At 38.5% G+C, this 23,227-nt stretch overlaps 4 protein-coding genes across 7 annotated transcripts in view; 3 read left to right on the top strand and 1 right to left on the bottom strand.

The window, feature by feature from the left end:
- Window positions 1-5,203, bottom strand: part of cobl (cordon-bleu WH2 repeat protein) — a 60,024-nt gene extending 54,821 nt beyond the window's left edge. The window contains 2 exon segments of the mRNA XM_037784579.1: window positions 4,819-4,944; window positions 5,050-5,203. Of these exon segments, the coding sequence (XP_037640507.1) occupies window positions 4,819-4,847 (29 nt within the window). The 5' untranslated portion in view covers window positions 4,848-4,944; window positions 5,050-5,203.
- Window positions 5,204-8,260: 3,057 nt separating this feature from the next.
- On the top strand, window positions 8,261-12,162 carry LOC119496308 (C-C chemokine receptor type 5-like). Its single transcript, XM_037783501.1, has 3 exons — window positions 8,261-8,542; window positions 10,546-10,698; window positions 10,826-12,162. Exons 1-3 carry the CDS (start codon window positions 8,536-8,538, stop codon window positions 11,722-11,724), a joined length of 1,059 nt encoding a protein of 352 aa, XP_037639429.1. The 5' UTR covers window positions 8,261-8,535; the 3' UTR covers window positions 11,725-12,162.
- Window positions 12,163-12,818: 656 nt separating this feature from the next.
- On the top strand, window positions 12,819-17,876 carry LOC119497445 (C-C chemokine receptor type 5-like). Its single transcript, XM_037785581.1, has 3 exons — window positions 12,819-13,767; window positions 15,743-15,892; window positions 16,033-17,876. Exons 1-3 carry the CDS (start codon window positions 13,761-13,763, stop codon window positions 16,929-16,931), a joined length of 1,056 nt encoding a protein of 351 aa, XP_037641509.1. The 5' UTR covers window positions 12,819-13,760; the 3' UTR covers window positions 16,932-17,876.
- A 446-nt stretch (window positions 17,877-18,322) lies between these two features.
- Window positions 18,323-23,158, top strand: si:cabz01093077.1 (C-C chemokine receptor type 8). Of its 4 annotated transcripts, none has more exons than XM_037785579.1 (5): window positions 18,323-18,821; window positions 19,569-19,630; window positions 20,536-20,711; window positions 20,895-21,061; window positions 21,394-23,158. In XM_037785579.1, the coding sequence occupies exons 2-5, from the start codon at window positions 19,587-19,589 to the stop codon at window positions 22,105-22,107; spliced, it is 1,101 nt and encodes a 366-aa protein (XP_037641507.1). In that variant the 5' UTR covers window positions 18,323-18,821; window positions 19,569-19,586; the 3' UTR covers window positions 22,108-23,158. The 4 variants fall into 4 exon arrangements, with proteins under 4 accessions (XP_037641507.1, XP_037641506.1, XP_037641505.1 ...); XM_037785578.1 differs by having other exon boundaries at window positions 19,464-19,630; XM_037785577.1 differs by having other exon boundaries at window positions 18,324-19,630.
- Window positions 23,159-23,227: the final 69 nt, after the last annotated feature.

Below are 23,227 nucleotides of genomic sequence, written 5' to 3'. Positions count from 1 at the left end.
TATACTCTGCACTTCATGAGACACTTAGAGGCAAAATCTACAGATAAGAAATGTGCCAAGCCTGCGTGGCAACAAATGTGTTTGTGTAGGTCAGGGTGTGGGTGGTTGATCATCACTGGGGACTGAACCATGTGACCAGAGTGAACTCACAACGTTCTGACGTCACACATGAAAACCGGAAAAAACAGAAAGACAATTAAGCTTAGTAAAACACTTTGAAGATTAAAACAACCACAAGTGAGGGAAGCTGTGAATTTAGAGTTTAGAGTTGAGCAGTTTCCTCTTAATTCTCCCACCGTTCATTTATATTAGTCTGTTGCATTCTTACTGCTTCAGTGGGAGTGGATACTAAAGTCAAGAGCATGTACCAAAACCACATTAATCGGAGGCTTGTGGATTTAAGCTCGCTCCAATGCACAAACAAGCATATAGGCAGACACACATAAACACCAGGTCCAGACATGTAGAGGAAAACACCAACGTGCTAATTAAGACTATTGTGTATGCTGCAGACTTTAAGGGAATGGACTATAACCAGGGAATACATTTAGCAACTGCCACCTGCCAAATACAGGGTAAATGTTAGCTGTGGCCAGGTCAAATCCAGTTCACCTGCCACCATGGCAGAAAGGTTTTCCTTACATTAAGAAATATCATTTTTAAAAAGCAATTCCTAAATTAAAAATAGTCTGGAATTAAGATTTGATGATCCATATTTCTACTGTCTGGTACCACTGACTCAGTGTTTACAATTCTCCAAAGTGGCAGACAAAGAAATTGTGTGGTCAGTAAAAATGTTCAGTGACCTGCCATAGAGACAGGTGAGGAAAAAAAATGTAATTTCAGATCTGATAATAACTACTAAATGTTATTACCATGCACGATGCTCACACATAGGATCAAAAAATTAACCAGGAGCAGGTTCAAGCCGGAGGCATTTCATGTGCCGCAAATATATTCCAAAAAAAGAGGTTCAGCAAAATCATTTTTAATTACATTAATTTTGCCTCAGGTGTGGAAGCAAGCTGCCAGATCTTGGGCCAAATTTTGGATAATCTTGATCTCAGTGCATTATGGGAAATCAGTACTCATTTAGTTGAGAGGGGAGGAAGTTGCTTTTTGTTTTCCATGCTTACTGACAGGCTTATGAAGCTCTGAACTATGGCTTAAATCAGGCTTCCTTTCCACCAGTCCGTCCTGAAGTACACACTCAGGCTTTCTAAACACAGACACACATTCACACACACACACACACACACACAGCTCAGATTTCAATTGCCAGGTACAAACGAATTTCACTTCCTTCAAAAGAGCAGTCTCTTCCTTCCTCATTTGTCTGCTTACTGACCGCACTGTGTGTGTGTGTGTGTGTGTGTGTGTGTGTGTGTGTGTTGATGTTGTTTTATGAGCTGCGTTTCATTAGGACTGGGCTATGTAGTAAAGCAGCTACTCCCTGTTTGATGACGAAAGAGAGATCGCGACACAAAGGGAGTTGTCATGGTAATTTATATGGACAGAAATGTCACACACTGACCGGATAAAAGGGCATTTTGGGTCCACTGCCAGCCGACTCTGTGACCAGCCTACTTTGTAATTTGGCCAAAAAGCTCTCGAGTGTCTCAAATCGCTGTATTTAAGAGTATCTGGTTAAAGGGACCTTTACTTGAAAGATCAGAGGAGAAATAGACCGAGCCTTAACTCAACTCATCAACACTCTATCAAACAGTATCACACCCTACTCGTGTTACCGCTGAAGAACTCCCATGTTTTCCTGTATAACAGGTGATGTCGAGCCTTCACCACACACCTATATGGAGTAGTTTAGAGGGTCCTGAAGAGCTGATGCATGATAGATAAAAGGTGCGAGGCCTCTAAAATGACAGCAGGACACACAGAAACCCCATCTCTCTCTTTAAACAATAATTACAAGGCTGACTTAAGAATTGATGAAATCAGCAACATTTGGCTCTATTTCACAATTATGCTGATCCAGGATCATACCTGGTCAAGTGAGCTAATCACAAAGACACCAAAACTCTAATTTGAATTTACTCATAAAGATTCCTGATAAAACTAGGGATGCACCGATACCGATACTGGATTGGATATTGATCTGATACTGATTCAAATAGCTGGACCGGATATCGGTGACAATGGGGCCGATCTATTCAATTCAATTTTAAGTTTATATACTTTATACATTATATACTGGAATTTTAATTCCTGTTTTAGTTTTGACCAATTTGTTGCTGCATTAAAAAGGTTTACAGTTAAATTGTAATTCCTGTTAATTTTGAAGATTGTTTACCAAGTTGCTGGTGTACGATTTATGATTATAATAATAAAGAACCATTAAATACATTTATATCTATGTAATTATTGGTCACATTTTGTTTTACAGAGTTAGGAAAGCAATGTCTAAGTCAAGCCTGATGTTGCCTTACACATACAAGAATGATCCCAGTCACTTCCACGCAGTAAGGGATACAGCTTATTAATTAAACACTGGTATTGGATTGGTATTCTGTATCAGATCGGTACTCTGTATCGGCCGATACCCAAAGCCCAGGTATTGCTATCGGGACTAAAAAAGTCGGATCGGTGCGTCTCTAGATAAAACCAGTCAAAACCAAGTTCAAATATCTCCATTGTAATAACAAATTAATAAAAATTGAGGCAACTGAAGGCTATAGTGTCCTCTTTTATCTCATACCCTTCAATCAATGAGAATTATGAAATATAATCAGATAAGTTAACACCAACTTAACTCATATTTAACTGTGAACTAACCAAGATCTGTTTACCTCCAACATAAAAGTGCAATGAATGAATGGACACTGTTCTCAACGGTATATTTTGGCATTCAATTTCACAGTCAGTGATGATGCGAGGTTATTTGTTGATGTGATCAGGTGGTGTTTCTCCATACGTTCCCCACAGCATGTATTAAAAAGTAAGATTAATGGAAAAACCATCACTACTGTACCATATTGTCCTCCATACACAGCTGATGTTGTGATGAAAGGACCAAAGAGACACAGGCTCCAGCCACACCCCAAACAACACAATTAAAAACCCATTGTGGACAGCACCTACAGTTGTTGCTGTTGTTGTTCAACCAGTAAAAGGCCATCATGACAGTTTCTCTCCGCTAGCAACCAACTGTACTGTTTGTTGCACTATGCTTTTGCTCCAGAGCTGTTCACACTTATTGTCTGTGAGTGGCAGAGAGAGAGAGAGAGAGAGACAGTAGGCAAATGGTGAGCAGGCTGATCTGGCTGCTGGAAGCCTCTCTGTGTTGCCAGTACTGACTATAGGTTACAAATGCTTTCTAAGTGTTTGTCACGGGGCCCGAATAATTCTGCAGTTGCTTTATTGAGCATAAATACTTATACTGTCATCAAGAAAAACACTTCATTTGTTTCTAATATATAGTATTTTCTATTATATAGTATGTCATTGCACACTTTGCTATTGTATATAGTATGTTATTGTTATTCTTAGTTCATATGTTCTATTTTCTAAGCTAGTTGTAGTAGTTTGGTATATTTATAGTGTATTCTGATATATTATTTATATATTTAGATAGATAGATAGATAGATAGATAGATAGATAGATAGATAGTAACTCTATTGATCCCGCGGGAAATTCAAGTTTCCAGCATCACAGTTCCATAGTGCAAAACATGTTTGTAAAAAGGCAGTAAAAAAGTTAGTAGTGCAAAGTACAAAGTACAAACAAATATACCAGATATAAAAATACAAGGAGATGAAGAAAACTGTTAAAACTGAATATAGTGCAGGGTAACAGCTGTGATACACGACTATTACAAAAGTGTATATAGTGTGTATACTATAGATATTATTTCTAGTGTTGATATGTACAGTATATTTATTGTATATTTACTGTTCCTGTGCATTGTCTGGATAACCTGCTGCTGTAACACATGAATTTCCCAATTTGGGATCATTAAGGAAATCTATCCATCCATCCATCCATCCATCCATCCATCCATCCATCTATCTATCTAACCCTAGCCATCCATCTATCATCCATCCATCCATCCATCCATCCATCCATCCATCCATCCATCTATCTATCTAACCCTAGCCATCCATCTATCATCCATCCATCCATCCATCCATCCATCCATCCATCTATCCATCCATCCATCCATCCATCTATCCATCCATCCATCCATCCATCCATCCATCCATCCATCTACCTATCCATCCATCTATCCATCTATCATCTATCCATCCATCCATCCATCCATCCATCCATCTATCTATCTAACCCTAGCCATCCATCTATCATCCATCCATCCATCCATCCATCCATCCATCTATCCATCCATCCATCCATCTATCTATCCATCTATCCATCCATCCATCCATCCATCCATCTACCTATCCATCCATCTATCCATCTATCATCTATCCATCCATCCATCTATCTATCCATCCATCCATCTATCCATCCATCTGTCTACGTATCCATCAATCCATCCATCTATCTAGTGGTTACTCACAAATATGATCGTATACGTATCACAAGTATAGGTCCCCCTTGATGTGATGAAGTGCACACAGTGGCAGTGTATACTAACCACCATGTAAAGGAGACACATGGAACCGTTACATTTGCGCATAGTCTTTTAGAAGCCAAGCCCATTAGTTTTGCTGAAATAAAATGATCTAGAAAGTTCGTTTCAAGTTTTGCAGCCAGTGGGAGGAATAATATAAAAGTCTGTACTTAGATGTGAAGGACTTAATATAAATGTAGAAGTGTTTGATAAGTGTATGTGAAGGACTTACCCCAGAGGCGGTTTGGAGGACTCAGTCATCGCAGTGATTATGATCCGACTGATCCAGATGAAGCTGGGCTCCCTAAAGATCCGCTGTTGCTCTTAAACTCGCTGGATATCCATTTGTTGCTCTCACCTGCGAGTTAGTTAGCACATCAAACTTCAATTAATGAGTTGCCGTCGTGTTTTCTGACATATCTCAACCAATAAAACGAGTTGTTTTTGTCAAGAAAAGACCAACTGTGTGTTTCTATTAACAGGTCCAACTAGTGACAGTCAGAGCGCAGAGATGATGACAGTCAGTCAGCTTCAGTGACCTGAAGCACAAAGACCGCAAAGTGTCTGTCGTGAATGCTAAACTACGACACAGTACTAAAAATAAATGTTCGCTAGTTAAAAGTCCAACTTACTTTAGTCTAAACTGTGTTACGGACTCATTGTTAATGGACTGAGTTACTTGTTAAATCCACTTGATATATCTTCGTAGTTCTCCCGGCTGATTTTCCCTTGAGCGTTGTCAAGGCAACTGAATGTATAAGTTGAACTTCCGGGAATGACGTTTCAAAATAAGAGTTCATAAACGAAATCGCATTTCAAGAAGATTTTTTTCTTTTTTTCCCTTTTCTGTCTAAACCAGGGGTCGGGAACCTTTACTATCAAAAGAGCCATTTTAGACAAAAAAAATTAAATAAAATCTGTCTGGAGCCGCAAAACATTTGAGCATTGTGATGAAGGTAACACAGTTTATAGTCTAAGTATATAGTATATAAGTCTAATGCAGTGAGGGACCAAGTGCAAATGCATTACGGAGCATTAGGGCCACATTGAGGGGGAAAAATCGGAGATTTCCAGAATACAGTCATATTATTACGAGAAAAAAGTTGTAACATTACGAAAATAAAGTCATAACTTTACGAGAAAAAATGTCGTAATATTACGAGAATAAAGTCATAACTTTACGAGAAAAAATGTCGTAATATTACGAGAATAAAGTCATAACTTTACGAGAAAAAAGTCGTAATATTTCGAGAATCAAGTCATAACCTCACCAGAAAAAAGTCGTAATATTACGAGAATAAAGTCAGAACTTTATGGTAAAAAAAGTCGTAATATTACGAGAATAAAGTCATAACTTTACTAGAAAAAAGTCGTAATATTACGAAAATAATATAATAACTTTACTAGAAAAAAGTCGTAATATTACGAGAATAAAGTCATAACTTTACGAGGAAAAAAAGTCATAATATTACGAGAATAAAGTCATAACCTTCACGAGAAAAAAAGTCGTAATATTACAAGAATAAAGTCATAACTTTACGAGAGAAAAAGAAAAAACATTACTACTTTATAATATTATGACTTTATTCTCATAATACGTACCATGGACAACAAAAAGAAATAAAAATGAAAATGTAAACAAAAAATCAGTTATTCATTTCCATTTTTAAAAATCCACAGGGAGCCACTGGAGAGGAGCTAAAGAGCTGCATGTGGCTCTGGAGCCGCAGGTTGCAGACCCCTGTTCTAGTTAATCCGTTTACATGACATGATTTCATGTGTGTATACATAACGTGCAAAACATGCAGTTAGTCTAACTGCCTCTATAACGCCTCCCGAGAGCGTCCGCTCTTTTATTTTGAAGGTAATGCTACATGGTTTCCTGTCTCTTGCAGCTGTGTCTAGTCTAACTTGACGCAGCTCTCTAGGCCCGCCTCCTTCAGTAGAGCGCACGTCAATCATCCTCACTGGGAATTCAGTGAGCGCCAGCTGGAGAGCGACAGCACCAATACACACAGAGACACACAGAGACACATGCACAGAAAAAGTCCATCAAACCAGGCCTCAGGGCTGGAAATAGATTGATACACATCTAAGTTAAGAGACATTGTTGTTGTTGTTGTTGTTGTTGTTGTTAGTATTATTAGTAGGCTACTTAGTAGTACTATCACATCATTCAAATCCCTCCTCAAAACCCACCTGTTCAAACTGGCCTACTCTCTGTAGTGTCCATCAGTTCATCATACGTGTCTGCATAAATGTGTCTCTGTCATGTCCAGTTTTTTCTATCTGTCTATGTTTAATTTTATCTTTGTAAGGTGTCCTTGGGTGTCTTGAAAGGCGCCACCAAATAAAATGTATTATTATTATTATTATTATTATTATTATTACTATCATCATCATCATCATCATCATCATCATTGTCGTTTCAAGATTCAAGAGTTTTATTTGCCATTTGCACCTATAATAAGTACATGTGAATTCTGAGCAGTTTACACCGAGTCAGCTTTAAGAAAAGAAAAAAGGTAGAAAAAGGCACAAGGGGATTACAGTACAAAATAAGTAGCACATTCAACTCAACACAATAAATAAATAAATAATTAAAATATAAAACGCCCTCAGTGTAGTCAATAAATAAACTAAACTACCCTCTGTATAGGAACGATACCCCCAGAATACAAACATACATTATATATATGCTCCCTGACCATATTAAAAGAACTTGTAGCTCTCATAAAAATATTTAAAAAAAGAAATAATTAATATATTTAAGACAATTACACAGTGGTTGTTGTGGTACTTTGAGTTTAAAGGCCTATACAAGATAACACAAGTTTAAGTCACAATTTAGCTTCTATGCATAATGTCTCATTGAAATTCTATAATGAGAATTCAAATCTTTTCTCCCAGCATGCTTTGTGCTCCCTGCACAACTAAGGTCTGATTCTCCACCACTAGAGGTCTCTCTTAGACAACTCTACGACTTTAATGCCATTAACCCATCTGTGCTCTTCAGGGATATTCATATTAGATAGTCAGCAGAGGAAAAAGCACAATGATAATAAGAACTCGAAGAAGAAGAAGACGAAAAAGAATGTCTCTGTAACAACAACAAATATGTCTAAAATATGACACAGTCACGCAGCATCAAGCCTATATCAATATCATAACACAAATTGCCTTTTGAAAATAATGTCTGGTGTTTTTTTTGCACCAAACAGCAATCTTTGAGCAAACACATTGATGATAATAATAATAATAATGTTCCACTTAATTAAAGCTACAATCTATTCTATGATGTAAATGTAGCAAACAAAAGGATCACCCTGTTACCAAAGTTGACAGGAACATGCATCACTCCCTCGTTGATAGTCATTTGCTTTTATAATTATCCTGAACTACGACCAAATTTGTATTATCACTGCTGCGATTGCATTAAAGACAATACAAAGTTGCAAAAAAATAGCTATAATTGTCACTATGATCAGTTGGTAAACCCATTCATGCTTACGTTTCATCAAATACTCAAACTCTTCACTTTTTATATGAATCTATATGATAAAAAATATAGGTTGAGCCCTTAAGATGAAATAATTTTAATGTAGGTGTGAAAGTCTGACATGCTTGTGTCCAAATGAGTATGTGTTTTGGTGTGATGTGGGTGTCTGTTGGGTTATTTTTGGCTCTCTGCTAGATATTTAGCATGCATTTTGTGAGCCCCTGATAAAGATCTTGAAGTCACATTTAGGGACATACAGGAAATGACAGTTTCATTTCTGTTTCTCTGGAACTCTTTAATAGTGAAATGCAGACTGAAGGACAGTTAGTTCATACATACAGGTGCTCATTGAGGACATTGTGTCCATAAAGATCTGGACAGAGAAATAAGGAGCCTGAAGTCCAGCCACTACCTGACAGGAAAAGACATCTGAGACACTGAGATATCATCATGTCAGGTGAATGCATTTTGACAGCTGTACATGTTTTGCGTGATGTATATGTGTGTAGATGTGAATGTATTATTGACTTCTTGATGAAATATTTGTGTGATCATTTGTAATGCCCGAGGCTTAATACATTGCTGTCAGTTTTATGTCCATTTTCCACTTAAATGCAAACACTGTAATGCAATGCAATTAATACTTTTTGGGGGTTTTCATTTGGAAGTCCTGGGATTACTTTATTTCATCATGTTAAAATTGTAAATGAATGAAGAACTATAGGGTAGCTATTTGTATTCATCGAACACATAGCTTTCAAACATGTATCAACTACAAAACACAGCAAAACAGTTCAAAGGAATTCAAATCTGCATTACTCAAAATGATATATCCAAAATAATTGTATATGTGGAACACATCTATGATGATGGACAGCATACAGGCATGCAACCTCATATGAGCAACTTGACACCAGTGTTTGCACTGGTGATATACATTCAAGTTCTTTTTCATACAATGTTTAGATTATTTTGTCTACCCCTTGTAGATTAATGTGCATGTCTGACAAATGTAAGGTAGTAAGTTACCTGTGAAGACCAGCAGTTGGAATAATAACCTGCATTATCAATTGACTGTGAGTTTGTTCACCCAAATTACAAATGATCATACTTACTCACTGTGTGACAATCCGTGCAGATAGATTTGGTTAATTTTATTTTATCAATTTGGTTTTATTTTGTGATGTCCGTATCTGATATTTCTGTCTTTACACCAACACAGTGGAGTTAAATGGAATTTTGTTCGTGGTGCTCAACAGAATTAAAAAAAAAAATTACATTTGCAGAAGCCCCGTTCAATGAATAACCACAAATTTCACGGTGAACAGCTTTCAACAGAACTATTTCTGCCAAAAAAATTGTCCCTATGAAAACGGCCGAGATGATGTAGCCTTGTTAAAGGCTTGTTAAAGGCCAGCCTTTTTTTTTAATGCAAGACAAAAGACAATACGTTAACACAACAACAAGAGGATGATAAGAACAGTGAAGACAGGCCAGTTAGCACATTTCTGTGTGTGTATGCGCGTGAGCGTGCATACGAGCATGTGCCTTGGGGTGGGGTCTATAGGGTGGATACATGGAGAGAGGAGAGGTTAATAAAAATAAATAAATAAATAAATAAATAAATATAAAAAAAAAAATCTATATATATATATACATACATATATATGCACATATACATACACATACAGCATATACACAAATAAATTAAAAAAAAATAAATAAATTAAAAAATTAGTAAGTAGTAACTTACTAAGTAACTAAGGCTAACTAAGGGGAAGCATAGGGAAGGAAATAACTAAATAAATGAGCAAGGAACATAATTAATTCTAATAATAATTAGACTAATAATAACAGTTATAACAACGATAGAGTCAGGGGCGGCGCAGCCCCGTCCACCGACGGCGAGGCACAACAGCGGCACCGTCAGGGACCTCCAGAGCAGGCCAGCAGGGTCAGTTTGGCAGGGTCAACTAGGTTGTTGTTTCACGTTGTACTTATTGATTTGAAGTTGTATTTAAACTAAAAATTGTTAACATCAATTTCATTACAAGTACCACATACAAGTACACGAAATTTGACCTCTGCATTTAACCCATCCTAAGCAGTGGAGAGCAGTGGACTGCTGTAAAGCGCCCAGGAAGCAAATTGGGGTTCAGTGTCTCGCTCAAGGACACTTCGACAGGAGACGCTGGGGATATAACCCACAACCTTGTGGTTAAAGGGCGACCCGCTCTACCCACTGAGTAACAGCTACCCAACCCATTAATGCCATTTTTCAATGCTCTGAGCACCAAAAACTAAATCCCATTCACATCCACTGACAGCATGTGTTTCCATGCAACCTGCTGGCCCATTTAATGTAGGCCACATGTGCAGGGATCAAATCCAAAATAAGGTCAGATGTTGTAAATCTTGAAATAAAATTTAATATATATATATGTATATATCTTTCTGCAGTTGGATATGATGCCACCACCACCATTGATTATGAATCGTATTATGAGGATGACGGTACAGGCTTCGCTCCTTACAGCAACGCTGATTTGAAGAATTTTGCCCAGGTGTTTCTGCCCACTCTCTATAGTTTGGTTTTCATCCTCGGCTTCATAGGTACGTACGTGTTTGTGTGTGTGTGACAAAGAGAGAGAGAGCGAGTCAGTAAGTGAAACCATTACTTTACATATGATGCATAGCAATCTGACATATTTAACAGTTTTTTTTCCGCCCTACTCTCAAGGCAATGGCCTAGTGGTGTGTGTCCTGGTGAAGCACCGCAACCAGGCCAACTTGACAGACATCTGCCTCTTCAACCTGGCTATCTCTGACCTCCTCTTCGTCCTCACGCTGCCTTTCTACTCTCACTACTCCGTGGTCGGCCAGTGGACTTTAGGAGACTTCATGTGCCGTTTCACCTCTGGCTTCCATAGCACTGGGTTCTTCAGCAGCATCTTCTTTATGGTTGTCATGACGCTGGACCGCTACGTGGTCATCGTGCACACCCACAAGGTGGCACGATATCGCACTCTGAGGGCAGGCGTCGCTCTGTCCGTGTTCGTCTGGATGCTGAGCTTGTGTGTCTCTCTGCCGAATGTTATCTTCACAAAGGTGACAAACGAGTCTCACGGGCTGGCTTGTACACACGACCTGGAAAACGAAGCCTGGAGGCTGTACAACACCTTCACAATACCTGTATTGGGTCTCGTGATCCCCTTGTTGGTGATGATAGTTTGCTACTCCAGGATCATCCCCATACTGTTGAACATGAGGAGTGCAAAGAGGCACCGCGTCGTCAAGCTGATCATCTCTATAGTGGTTGCTTTTTTCTTATTCTGGGCCCCATATAACATTTCCCTTTTCTTGCAGTTTCTGAAATCTAAAGGGATATTGCAGAACGATTGTGACGTGGAAAAAAATGTAGAGCTGTCGGTAACAGTGACCGAGACCTTTGCTTACACTCACTGCTGCCTGAACCCCATCATATACGCCTTTGTGGGGCAAAAGTTCATGAAACGAGTCTTGCAGCTGCTGAGGAAATGGATGCACCTTCCCTTCACCAGAGCTTGGTCCCATAGCTCACACAGGAAGAGCTCAGTTATGTCCAGGTCCTCTGATGCTACCTCCAGTTTCGTCATGTAGGAGGTGGAGGGCAGATTATGTTATATGGTATGGACCTCATATAACATATGACATGTTTTGATTTGGGTAGCCTTGCCACTGTATTGTTGTATTGATGTTGCATGACTTGTTTTGTTCCATTTTCCATCAAATAACAGTGTTAGTCATCAGCACTGTCTAACCTTAAAAAGCTGCCTGTACATGTACATATTATCATCTTTAGACCTGTTGGATTTTATTTGCATTTTGAATTTGCAGTGGAATATTTAGTTTTGACTATAATATGTCAGATGTGTAGAACCATCAAGTGTGATCTGATGAGCATCATCATTTTCTTTATGATCTCAGGTATTTTGTCAATGTCCCCATTTTCCTGCTGAACACCGACTAAAAACCATTGTTGTCACTGTCTATGTTTAATTTTATCTTTGTAAGGTGTCCTTGGGTGTCTTGAAAGGCGCCACCAAATAAAATGTGTTATTAAAATTATTATTACTATCATCATCATCATTATCATCATCATTGTCGTTTCAAGATTCAAGAGTTTTATTTGCCATTTGCACCTATAATAAGTACATTGGAATTCTGAGCAGTTTACACCGAGTCAGCTTTAAGAAAAGAAAAAAGGTAGAAAAAGGCACAAGGGGATTACAGTACAAAATAAGTAGCACATTCAACTCAACACTATAAATAAATAAATTATTAAAATATAAAACGCCGTCAGTGGAGTCAATAAATAAACTAAACTACCCTCTGTATAGGAACGATACCCCCAGAATACAAATATACATTATATATATGCTCCATGACCATATTAAAAGAACTTGTAGCTCTCATAAAAATATTTAAAAAAAAGAAATAATTAATATATTTAAGACAATTACACAGTGGTTGTTGTGGTACTTTGAGTTTAAAGGCCTATACAAGATAACACAAGTTTAAGTCACAATTTAGCTTCTATGCATAATGTCTCATTGAAATTCTATAATGAGAATTCAAATCTTTTCTCCGAGCATGCTTTGTGCTCCCTGCACAACTAAGGTCTGATTCTCCACCACTAGAGGTCTCTCTTAGACAACTCTACGACTTTAATGCCATTAACCCATCTGTGCTCTTCAGGGATATTCATATTAGATAGTCAGCAGAGGAAAAAGCACAATGATAATAATAATAATAAGAAGAAGAAGAAAAAGAATGTCTCTGTAACAACAACAACAAATATGTAGTCTAAAATATGACATAGTCACACAGCATCAAGCCTATAACAATATCATAACACAAATGCCAATTGCCTTTTGAAAATAGTGTCTGGTGTTTTTTTGCACCAAACAGCAATCTTTGAGCAAACACATTGATAATAATAATACTAATATTCCACTTAATTAAAGCTACAATCTATACTATGATGTAAATGTAGCAAACAAAAGGATCGCCCTGTTACCAAAGTTGACAGGAACATGCATCACTCCCTCGTTGATAGTCATATGCTTTTATAATTATCCTGAACTAAGACTAAATTTGTATTATCACTGCTGCGATTGCATTAAAGACAATACAAAGTTGCAAAAAAAATAGCTATAATTGTCACTATGATCAGTTGGTAAACCCATTCATGCTTACGTTTCATCAAATACTCAAACTCTTCACTTTTTATGTGAATCTATATGATAAAAAATATAGGTTGAGCCCTTAAGATGAAATAATTGTATGTAGGTGTTAAAGTCTGACATGCTTGTGTCCAAATGAGTATGTGTTTTGGTGTGATGTGGGTGTCTGTTGGGTTATTTTTGGCTCTCTGCTAGATATTTAGCATGCATTTTGTGAGCCCCTGATAAAGATCTTGAAGTCACATTTAGGGACGTGCAGGAAATGACAGCTGCACTTCTGTTTCTCTGGAACTCTTTAATAGTGAAATGCAGACTGAAGGACAGTTAGTTCATACATACAGGTGCTCATTGAGGACATTGTGTCCATAAAGATCTGGACAGAGAAATAAGGAGCCTGAAGTCCAGCCACTACCTGACAGGAAAAGACATCTGAGACACTGAGATATCATCATGTCAGGTGAATGCATTTTGACAGCTGTACATGTTTTGCGTGATGTATATGTGTGTAGATGTGAATGTATTATTGACTTCTTGATGAAATATTTGTGTGTGATCATTTGTAATGCCCGAGGCTTAATACAGTGCTGTCAGTTTTATGTCCATTTTCCACTTAAATGCAAACACTGTAATGCAATGCAATTAATACTTTTTGGGGGTTTTCATTTGGAAGTCCTGGGATTACTTTATTTCATCATGTTAAAATTGTAAATGAATGAAGAACTATAGGGTAGCTATTTGTATTCATCGAACACATAGCTTTCAAACATGTATCAACTACAAAACACAGCAAAACAGTTCAAAGGAATTCAAATCTGCATTACTCAAAAATATATATCTAAAATAATTGTATATGTGGAACACATCTATGATGATGGACAGTATACAGGCATGCAACCTCATATGAGCAACTTGACACCAGTGTTTGCACTGGTGATATACATTCAAGTTCTTTTTCATACAATGTTTAGATTATTTTGTCTACCCCTTGTAGATTAATGTGCATGTGTGACAAATGTAAGGGAGTAAGTTACCTGTGAAGACCAGCAGGGGGAATAATAACCTGCATTATCAATTGACTGTGAGTTTATTCACCCAAATTACAAATGATCATACTTACTCACTGTGTGACAATCCGTGCAGATAGTTTTGGTTTTGTTTGCAGATAGATTTGGTTAATTTTATTTGATCAATTTGGTTTTATTTTGTGATGTCCGTCTCTGATATTTCTGTCCATACACCAACACAGTGGAGTTAAATGGAATTTTGTTCGTGGTGCTCAACAGAATTTGAAAAAAAAGACATTTGCAGAAGCCCCGTTTGATGAATAACCACAAATTTCATGGTGAACAGCTTTCAACAGAACTATTTCTGCCAAAAAAATTGTCCCTATGAAAACGGCAGAGATGATGTAGCCTTGTTAAAGGCTTGTTAAAGGCCAGCCTTTTTTTAATGCAAGACAAAAGACAATACGTTAACACAACAACAAGAGGATGATAAGAACAGTGAAGACAGGCCAGTTAGCACATTTCTGTGTTTGTGTGCATACGAGCATGTGCCTTGGGGTGGGGTCTATAGGGTGGATACATGGAGAGAGGAGAGGTTAATAAAAATAAAAAAATAAAAAATAAAAAAAATATTATATAAATACATACATATACATGCACATATACATAAACACACAGCATATACACAAATAAATAAAAAAATAAAAACAAATTAGTAAGTAGTTAACTAAGGCTAACTAAGGGGAAGCATAGGGAAGGAAATAACTAAATAAATGAGCAAGGAACATAATTAATTCTAATAATAATTAGACTAATAATAACAGTTATAACAACGATAGAGTCAGGGGCGGCGCAGCCCCGTCCACCGACGGCGAGGCACAACAGCGGCACCGTCAGGACCTCCAGAGCAGGCCAGCAGGGTCAGTTTGGCAGGGTCAACTAGGTTGTTGTTTCACGTTGTACTTATTGATTTGAAGTTGTATTTAAACTAAAAATTGTTAACATCAATTTCATTACAAGTACCACATACAAGTACACGAAATTTGACCTCTGCATTTAACCCATCCTAAGCAGTGAAGAGCAGTGGGCTGCTGTAAAGCGCCCGGGGAGCAAATTGGGGTTCAGTGTCTCGCTCAAGGACACTTCGACAGGAGACGCTGGGGATATAACCCACAACCTTGTGGTTAAAGGGCGACCCGCTCTACCCACTGAGTAACAGCTACCCAACCCATTAATGACATTTTTCAATGCTCTGAGCACCAAAAACTAAATCCCATTCACATCCACTGACAGCATGTGTTTCCATGCAACCTGCTGGCCCATTTAATGTAGGCCACATGTGCAGGGATCAAATCCAAAATAAGGTCAGATGTTGTAAATCTTGAAATCAAATTTAATATATATGTATATGTATATATCTTTCTGCAGATGGAGAAAATGCCACCGACAGTGTATATGACTGGTATTATACGGATGACGGTACAAGCTTCGCTCCTTGCGACGACGCTGATTTGAAGAATTTTGCCCAGGTGTTTCTGCCCACTCTCTATAGTTTGGTTTTCATCCTCGGCTTCATAGGTACGTACGTGTTTGTGTGTGTGTTGTTTGTGTGTGTGACAAAGAGAGAGAGAGAGAGTCAGTAAGTGAAACCATTACTTTACATATGATGCATAGCAATCTGACATATTTAACAGTTTATTTTCCGCCCTACTCTCAAGGCAATGGCCTAGTGGTGTGTGTCCTGGTGAAGCACCGCAACCAGGCCAACTTGACAGACATCTGCCTCTTCAACCTGGCTATCTCTGACCTCCTCTTCGTCCTCACGCTGCCTTTCTACTCTCACTACTCCGTGGTCGGCCAGTGGACTTTAGGAGACTTCATGTGCCGTTTCACCTCTGGCTTCCATAGCACTGGGTTCTTCAGCAGCATCTTCTTTATGGTTGTCATGACGCTGGACCGTTACGTGGTCATCGTGCACACCCACAAGGTGGCACGATATCGCACTCTGAGGGCAGGCGTCGCTCTGTCCGTGTTCGTCTGGATGCTGAGCTTGTGTGTCTCTCTGCCGAATGTTATCTTCACAAAGGTGACAAACGAGTCTCACGGGCTGGATTGTATTTACAACCCGGAAAACGAAGCCTGGAGGCTGTACAACACCTTCACAATACCTGTATTGGGTCTCGTGATCCCCTTGTTGGTGATGATAGTTTGCTACTCCAGGATCATCCCCATACTGTTGAACATGAGGAGTGCAAAGAAGCACCGCGTCGTCAAGCTGATCATCTCCATAGTGGTCGCCTTTTTCTTATTCTGGGCCCCATATAACATTTCCCTTTTCTTGCGGTTTCTGAAATCTAAAGGGATATTGCAGAACGATTGTGACGTGGAAGCAAATGTAAAGCTGTCAGTAACAGTGACCGAGACCTTTGCTTACACTCACTGCTGCCTGAACCCCATCATATACGCCTTTGTGGGGCAAAAGTTCATGAAACGAGTCTTGCAGCTGCTGAGGAAATGGATGCACCTTCCCTTCACCAGAGCTTGGTCCGATAGCTCATACAGGAAGAGCTCAGTTATGTCCAGGTCCTCTGATGCCAGCTCCAGTTTCGTCATGTAGGAGGTGAAGGGCAGATTATGTTATATGGTATGGACCTCATATAACATATGACATGTTTTGATTTGGGTAGCCTTGCCACTGTATTGCTGTATTGATGTTGCATGACTTATTTTGTTCCATTTTCCATCAAATAACAGTGTTAGTCATCAGCACTGTCTAACCTTAAAAAGCTGCCTGTGCATGTACATATTATCATCTTTAGACCTGTTGGATTTTATTTGCATTTTGAATTTGCAGTGGAATATTTAGTTTTGACCATAAGATGTCATCAGTTTGATCTGATGAGCATCATCATCTTCTTTATGATCTCAGGTACTTTGTCAATGACCCCATTTTCCTGCTGAACATCGACTGAAACCATGAGGCTCTTGTTTGTAACGGCCTATAACCACAAAGTTTGTTTATCTGTGCCTGATGTGTTGAAAATGTTCACACATTAGTTGACGAGCCTGCAAGTTAAAGAAAAACATTCATGTTGTATGGGAAGGCAGCTATTTTTTTTTAAAAACGAAACTCATTCACAACATGGAACTGTTTTTGTTTTTTTCACTTTCCTTTTGGAAAAAGTTTGTCATTCAAATGTTTGATGGTGAATCAAAGCCACAAAGTTAAACCAGCACAGAGTTATGTAGCACCTTTGGCAAATTCAAAACATCCTCTTTTATTGTGGATTTAAATCTGTTGATGTGGAACAAAGTTGAACGCATCATACACATCTGTAATTTGTCATATTTTCTCCATATTGTTTTATGCCTCACACAGTATATTGCAAATTAGCATTTTTAGCACTAGCATTGTTAGTTTTCTGTTTATTTCGGATGTTATTTACACAAATGTTCATAGATATGCTTAATGCTTCTTTGTTCATGTTCATGTTTATGATTTGTTGTTGTAATGGTTTAGTTTGTCAGCAGAGATTATTAAAGTTTTACATTTCTTCTCTTATCTAAGCGTACCAAACAATGATGTTATATTGGGATTTTCCAAAAAATCAACAGCACAACACAACTTGTACTCATTTCAGATAAAAGTCATCATGCACTATAGTACCATGGGTTCTTACAGCACATTGTAGCTTTCATGTTGGAAAGTACTTGCCCCATACTTCACATCATTCATATAGTGAACTATCTGTAATGACACATCTTCATGACAGTGACAAGCTGTTTCTTTAAATGAAATTAAACAAATGTTCGTTCCTCTAACATTTATCTGAGGAGATATGTAGTCATTAAAAGAGATATGTTAAAAAGAAAATGTAATTTGAGATAGTCACAAATCAAATTATTTAGTAGGAAATGACTTACTAGTGGTCTATAAGTACAATAACAAAGGCAGCTTGTTCTATTGTGAAGGCCAATAGTTGAGGAGAAAGTACTGATTTCATTAAACATGAGCATATTAAAGTATACTGTTGAGTTGATCCATCTATATATTGGTTTAATATACAGTTCATTAAAAGATTCAGGTCTGACATATTCTATATTAAAAACAGGCAAAAGTATTGAGTATTGAAATTGAAACTTAAAAACCTTCTCCCGATGAGCTGGACGCTTTTCTCAATAGTTTCTATCACACAAGAAGCGTGTTCGAGAAGAACAAAGAAAGAGAGAGACGCTCATTAGAATACATTTTCCCCCCCTACTCCTTTCTTGGCACATTAAAACATGAAGGGACATTTCTGAGAAAACCACATTGACACCTCTGTGCAGTTTTGAACACGATGCAAAGGAAGCAACGCAACCCAAGAGTGCACCTTACAAGAAATGAGATCTGCAGCAGGATTTGACACAAAAAGCAAGCCATGCAAGTTGACAGGATGACATGGAAGCTTGATGCGCAGCACGAGGGCACACAAATTCATCAGCAGTGATTTTGGCAGACGATGAGGTAAGCACAATAACATTGAATTATTTAAATGTTTAGCTGCTGTTTACTATCGACCTACTTCCTACACCTATAAACACAGTGTGAAGTTGAGGATTATGTGTGCAGGGGTGTGCGTGTGTGCGTGTAAACGTCAGCCACAGGAAGTGAGGGTCGGCATGGGTGTTAAAGCGGGTGGTTCTGTATATGTTGATGAGTGCGAGAAAATGGTCTGAGATGCGGTTGAAAAGAGATCACATAAATTTGATTATGGTTAGAGTAGGAGGAAGTTTGTGATATTCTTAGACAGATGAGCTTTAATTCGACATTAGACTGGTGATGGTGGTCGATTATGTGGTTAGTAACACCATCATACTGTACATTCAGAGGGAGAAAGTCAATAAAGTGAAGTTAGCTACAGTGACATTATGATTACTGCTATGGCTTTCTTTCAGATTTGGAAAATGTTTTTTAAGTGTGAAATAGCAGAAGTTGAACTTTTGTTACAGAAGCTTTTCAGACATGACTCACTAAATGATGATTGTATGTGAAAGGTTCAACTCAAAGGGCAGGAAAGTCCAGTAGCGTCTCTGAATTCCCTCACATTCACACATGGATGTTTTTTTCTTTTTTTTTCAACTTCTCCTTTTTTTGTTTTATCTGTAGAAACTATTCAGTGTGGATGGAACATTCAGAGTTCAGTCACCATGATGGTGGAACATTGTATCTGTCATAATAAAGAGGAAAAACACCTATTTCTGTTTCTTGAAGTTTTGTGAGTGGAAGCAAATGAAGGGAAGACAATATCAGGAGTCAAAAGATCTACACTGTTCGTAAGTAGTAGTACATTTACTTTTATAGAAGACTAATTCAGCTACTTTGGCTTCATATTAGAATGAGAAGACATTAAAGTCAATCTTAAGGGAGAATTCAGTAAGAACAGGGATGGGCTCGAACACAACAAGGTGTCTCTTCATATGGTTTAATACAGAATTGGTTTTATTTGGATTAATAGGATTGGTTATCTATTACGTCTGGTAGACAGCAGTCTGAGTGGTGAGAGCAAAGGCCCAACGGAAAGGATTAGTTTTGGTGAGAAAAGTTGAATTAACTGATAAAGGATGTTTAAGACTGTTCGGTGGTTCTCTTGTTTTGTGTTGTTTTCACATTTATTTTGTTAATACTTTGAAGGTCTGGGAGGAACACCAAGTTAAAAATCACACATTTCCCAGAACAACCCAGAGCGGTGTTAGGTTTGAACTCAAGCGCAAGTCCGCTTGGGCGTTACTTTTGAAGGACAAAGCTGTACAACCACAACCCAGTGCCTTAAATAAAGTAAATGAAAATGAACCCAATATGGGTACATGTTCATCTAGGTCGGTAGGTGTCAGGAACTAGATTTTTTGCCCACACACACAAAAAAAGGTAGCCACCAAAATATATAAAAAAAGGGGTCAAATTGTCACGTATGGGACACTTTGAAGAGTTAATATAATCATCCTTATTATAACATGTATGTAATTTATATGATTTATTTTTTTGTAGTTCTACTTGAAGTGATTGTATTGATGTTAATTCTGGTAATTTTTGAGTTTGAGTGGACCACAATGGTTTTCAACTTTATGCGTCATTACAGATATTTTGTACTTTGTGTAATTTTGTGTCTGATTTAATTCCTCCCATCTCATAAAGTGTTTACCCAAAGTAATCCGTGTGTGTTCTGTTCCTCCTCACACAGCAATATGAACACATCGTACGACTACGGCTCAAACGACTCATACGACTCATACGACTCAAACGACTCATACTTTGAGTATGATTATAATGACACCTGTTATCCTGGTCCAGAGCTGCCCGATGGATCCACAGTCCTGCCCGTTCTTTACTACATGCTGTTTTGTCTCAGTCTGCTAGGTATGTTCAAAAAAACCTAAAGAGAAAGGGAAACACGTGTCACTCTCTTTACACAATTTAATACATGTTTGCATTTTAGGTGTTTAGCTGAAACTGATGCATGCAACAGGAAGATATGTGCAAGAGTCTTTCACCGCAAATAATAAGAAACCTACTAAGTACTAATTTGAATCGGTTTCACAGGCAACACCTTAGTTCTCTGGGTTCTCCTCCGGGACATGAAGCGGAAGACTATGACGGACGTCTGTCTCCTCAACCTGGCCCTGTCTGACCTCATACTGGCTGCATCCCTGCCCTTCTACAACTACCCAAACCTTTTGTCATGCAAACTGATGACGGGAGTCTATCAGGTGGGGCTTTATTTCTTCTCTTTTAAAAAAATAATTTGTATTATTTAGAACACAAAACAATAAATTACTCATAATTTGATTAAATATATTTTACTGCGAATACAGTATAACTAGGTCATGCAACTATTTCTATGTTTCGATGTTCTAGTTTTTTTTTTTGTTTTATAATGGGGGAGATATTCTGCCAATAAGGTGAGAACAGGTGTTTTCTATGGTAACGACAGCTGTGTCCTCATGGGTGATGTGTGAAACCGCTGCCGTGTATGAAGAACCTCAATGAGGCCAGTAAAGCCTGATTCTGACTGTGCTTCTCCCTCTGCTCCTCTGAACAGTTGGGTTTCTACAGTGGGACTTTGTTTGTGACCCTAATGAGTGTGGACCGCTACCTGGCCATCGTCCACGCTGTTGCAGCCATGCGAGCCCGGACACTTCGCTATGGAATCATAGCCAGCATCACTATCTGGGTTCTATCTGTCATCATGAGCCTCCCTGGGGTGATATTTGCCTCCTTGGAGATAGATGAAGATGAGAACAGCCCCCAGTGCCAGCCACTGTACCCAAATGACACGCAGCAGTTTTGGAAGATGCTGCGAAACTTCAGCGAGAACACAGTGGGCCTTTTCGTCTGCCTCCCCATCATGATTTTCTGCTATGTGAAAATCCTTGTTGTGCTGTCCAAGTCCAGGAACTCCAAAAAGGACAAAGCTGTAAAGCTGATTTTCACCATAGTGTGTTTGTTTGTAGTGTGCTGGGTCCCCTACAATGTCACAGTTTTCCTTCAGACACTGCAGCTCCTGCACATCCTGAACAACTGCGAGGCTTCAAAAACCATCAACTCCACCATGGTCTCTGCTGAGATTATTGCACTGTGTCACTGCTGTGTAAATCCAGTCATCTATGCATTTGTAGGTGAGAAGTTTAGGAAGTCACTGGGCAAAATAATGTCTAAATACCTCAGCTCGAGTCAACAGAGCAGAGGGACTCTCAGCCACAGAGACACCACAGACAAAGAGACTTCCAACACAGGTGTAAAATCCGATTACTAAGAATGATAGACGCACCTTGCTGCAAAGATGGTAAAGTGCGTGTGTGTCAGGGCTGTCAATATTGGCCCAAAATGATGTTCGAATATTCGTTCTAAAAAACACATAGGTTCAAACTATTTGAATAGTTTTTTGCGCATTATGCCCAGGACACCGCGTCCTAACTGGCCCCGGGTGATGCAGCACTGCGCAGTGCAACGCCATTTTGAGCTGAACTTTTTCGTATGCCCTGTTTCTATTTATTCCTGACGCTGGCTTTGAAAGCCCGTAATGGACGAGGAAGGGCTGATTCGTGAAGTTGAAACCTAAATAAGGTGGCAGCTGGCTGAAGGGAGATCATATTACCTGAAAGTTTCCTACTGGCTGTCGTTGGCTGTATTGTTAGTCATTTCCAGTAAATATCACAATACAAAACATGCATTTTCTGTTTAAAAAGTACAAACTTCGGAAGATAGCAAGTAGCCTCCTACTCACCCATCTTTTAAGTGGTTAAGTCTCCAATCTTTGATCTTCAGCGTGCAGCGGATGGATGTGTGGTTTGTATACATGACGTAAGGACACGGTGTGACTCTTTGCTGCCGAGTTCTCTCCATCATTACAGTTGTTGTTGAATTATTCCTTGTTCACCTTTGACCTAATGTTACATTTCATTTTCAATTAATGAAAGGGATGTTTCAGTGCGTGCGAGGCCGACAGCCCCGGTAGTGCTGGTTTTTATTTTCACAATCAAATATTAATTTCCATATTCAAATATCAGTTTTTTCTTCAAATATATTCTCATTCGAATTTAGAATATTTGTTGACGACCCCAGTGTGTGTGTGTGTGTGTGTGTGTGTGTGTGTGTGTGTGTGTGTGTTTGTGTTGTGCATATAGTTGGTGCTTCTAAGAGCTGTAAAATGATACTCAGATTATCCCCAGTAAGAACAAAATAATCTTTTATTTTGAAAGTGTATAGAATTTTATGCAACTGTTAAAATCACATACAGTAATTCAAAGTATATTTGTAACTTGTATAATTAAACTGTTTTTGTAAAATAAAGAAAATAAAACTTTTTTGCTTCTTTATTCTTTCTGAGTCAGTAGTATCACCTTTGTCGGGCATAAAAGCACAACACGTAGCGC

This window comes from Sebastes umbrosus, chromosome 11 (genome assembly GCF_015220745.1).
Source record: "Sebastes umbrosus isolate fSebUmb1 chromosome 11, fSebUmb1.pri, whole genome shotgun sequence".
Taxonomy (NCBI): domain Eukaryota; kingdom Metazoa; phylum Chordata; class Actinopteri; order Perciformes; family Sebastidae; genus Sebastes; species Sebastes umbrosus.
This window is presented reverse-complemented; position numbering and strand designations above follow the sequence as displayed.

What these genes read in the sequence shown, in the direction of transcription:
- LOC119496308 (XM_037783501.1), top strand. An exon ending in TTTCATCCTCGGCTTCATAG is followed by an intron (nt 10,699 to 10,825) that starts GTACGTACGTGT and finishes CCTACTCTCAAG; the next exon opens with GCAATGGCCTAGTGGTGTGT.
- LOC119497445 (XM_037785581.1), top strand. An exon ending in TTTCATCCTCGGCTTCATAG is followed by an intron (nt 15,893 to 16,032) that starts GTACGTACGTGT and finishes CCTACTCTCAAG; the next exon opens with GCAATGGCCTAGTGGTGTGT.
- si:cabz01093077.1 (XM_037785579.1), top strand. Translation starts at nt 19,587, where the DNA reads ATGAAGGGAAGACAATATCAGGAGTCAAAAGATCTACACTGTTC. An exon ending in TCAAAAGATCTACACTGTTC is followed by an intron (nt 19,631 to 20,535) that starts GTAAGTAGTAGT and finishes CTCCTCACACAG; the next exon opens with CAATATGAACACATCGTACG. An exon ending in GTTTTGTCTCAGTCTGCTAG is followed by an intron (nt 20,712 to 20,894) that starts GTATGTTCAAAA and finishes TCGGTTTCACAG; the next exon opens with GCAACACCTTAGTTCTCTGG.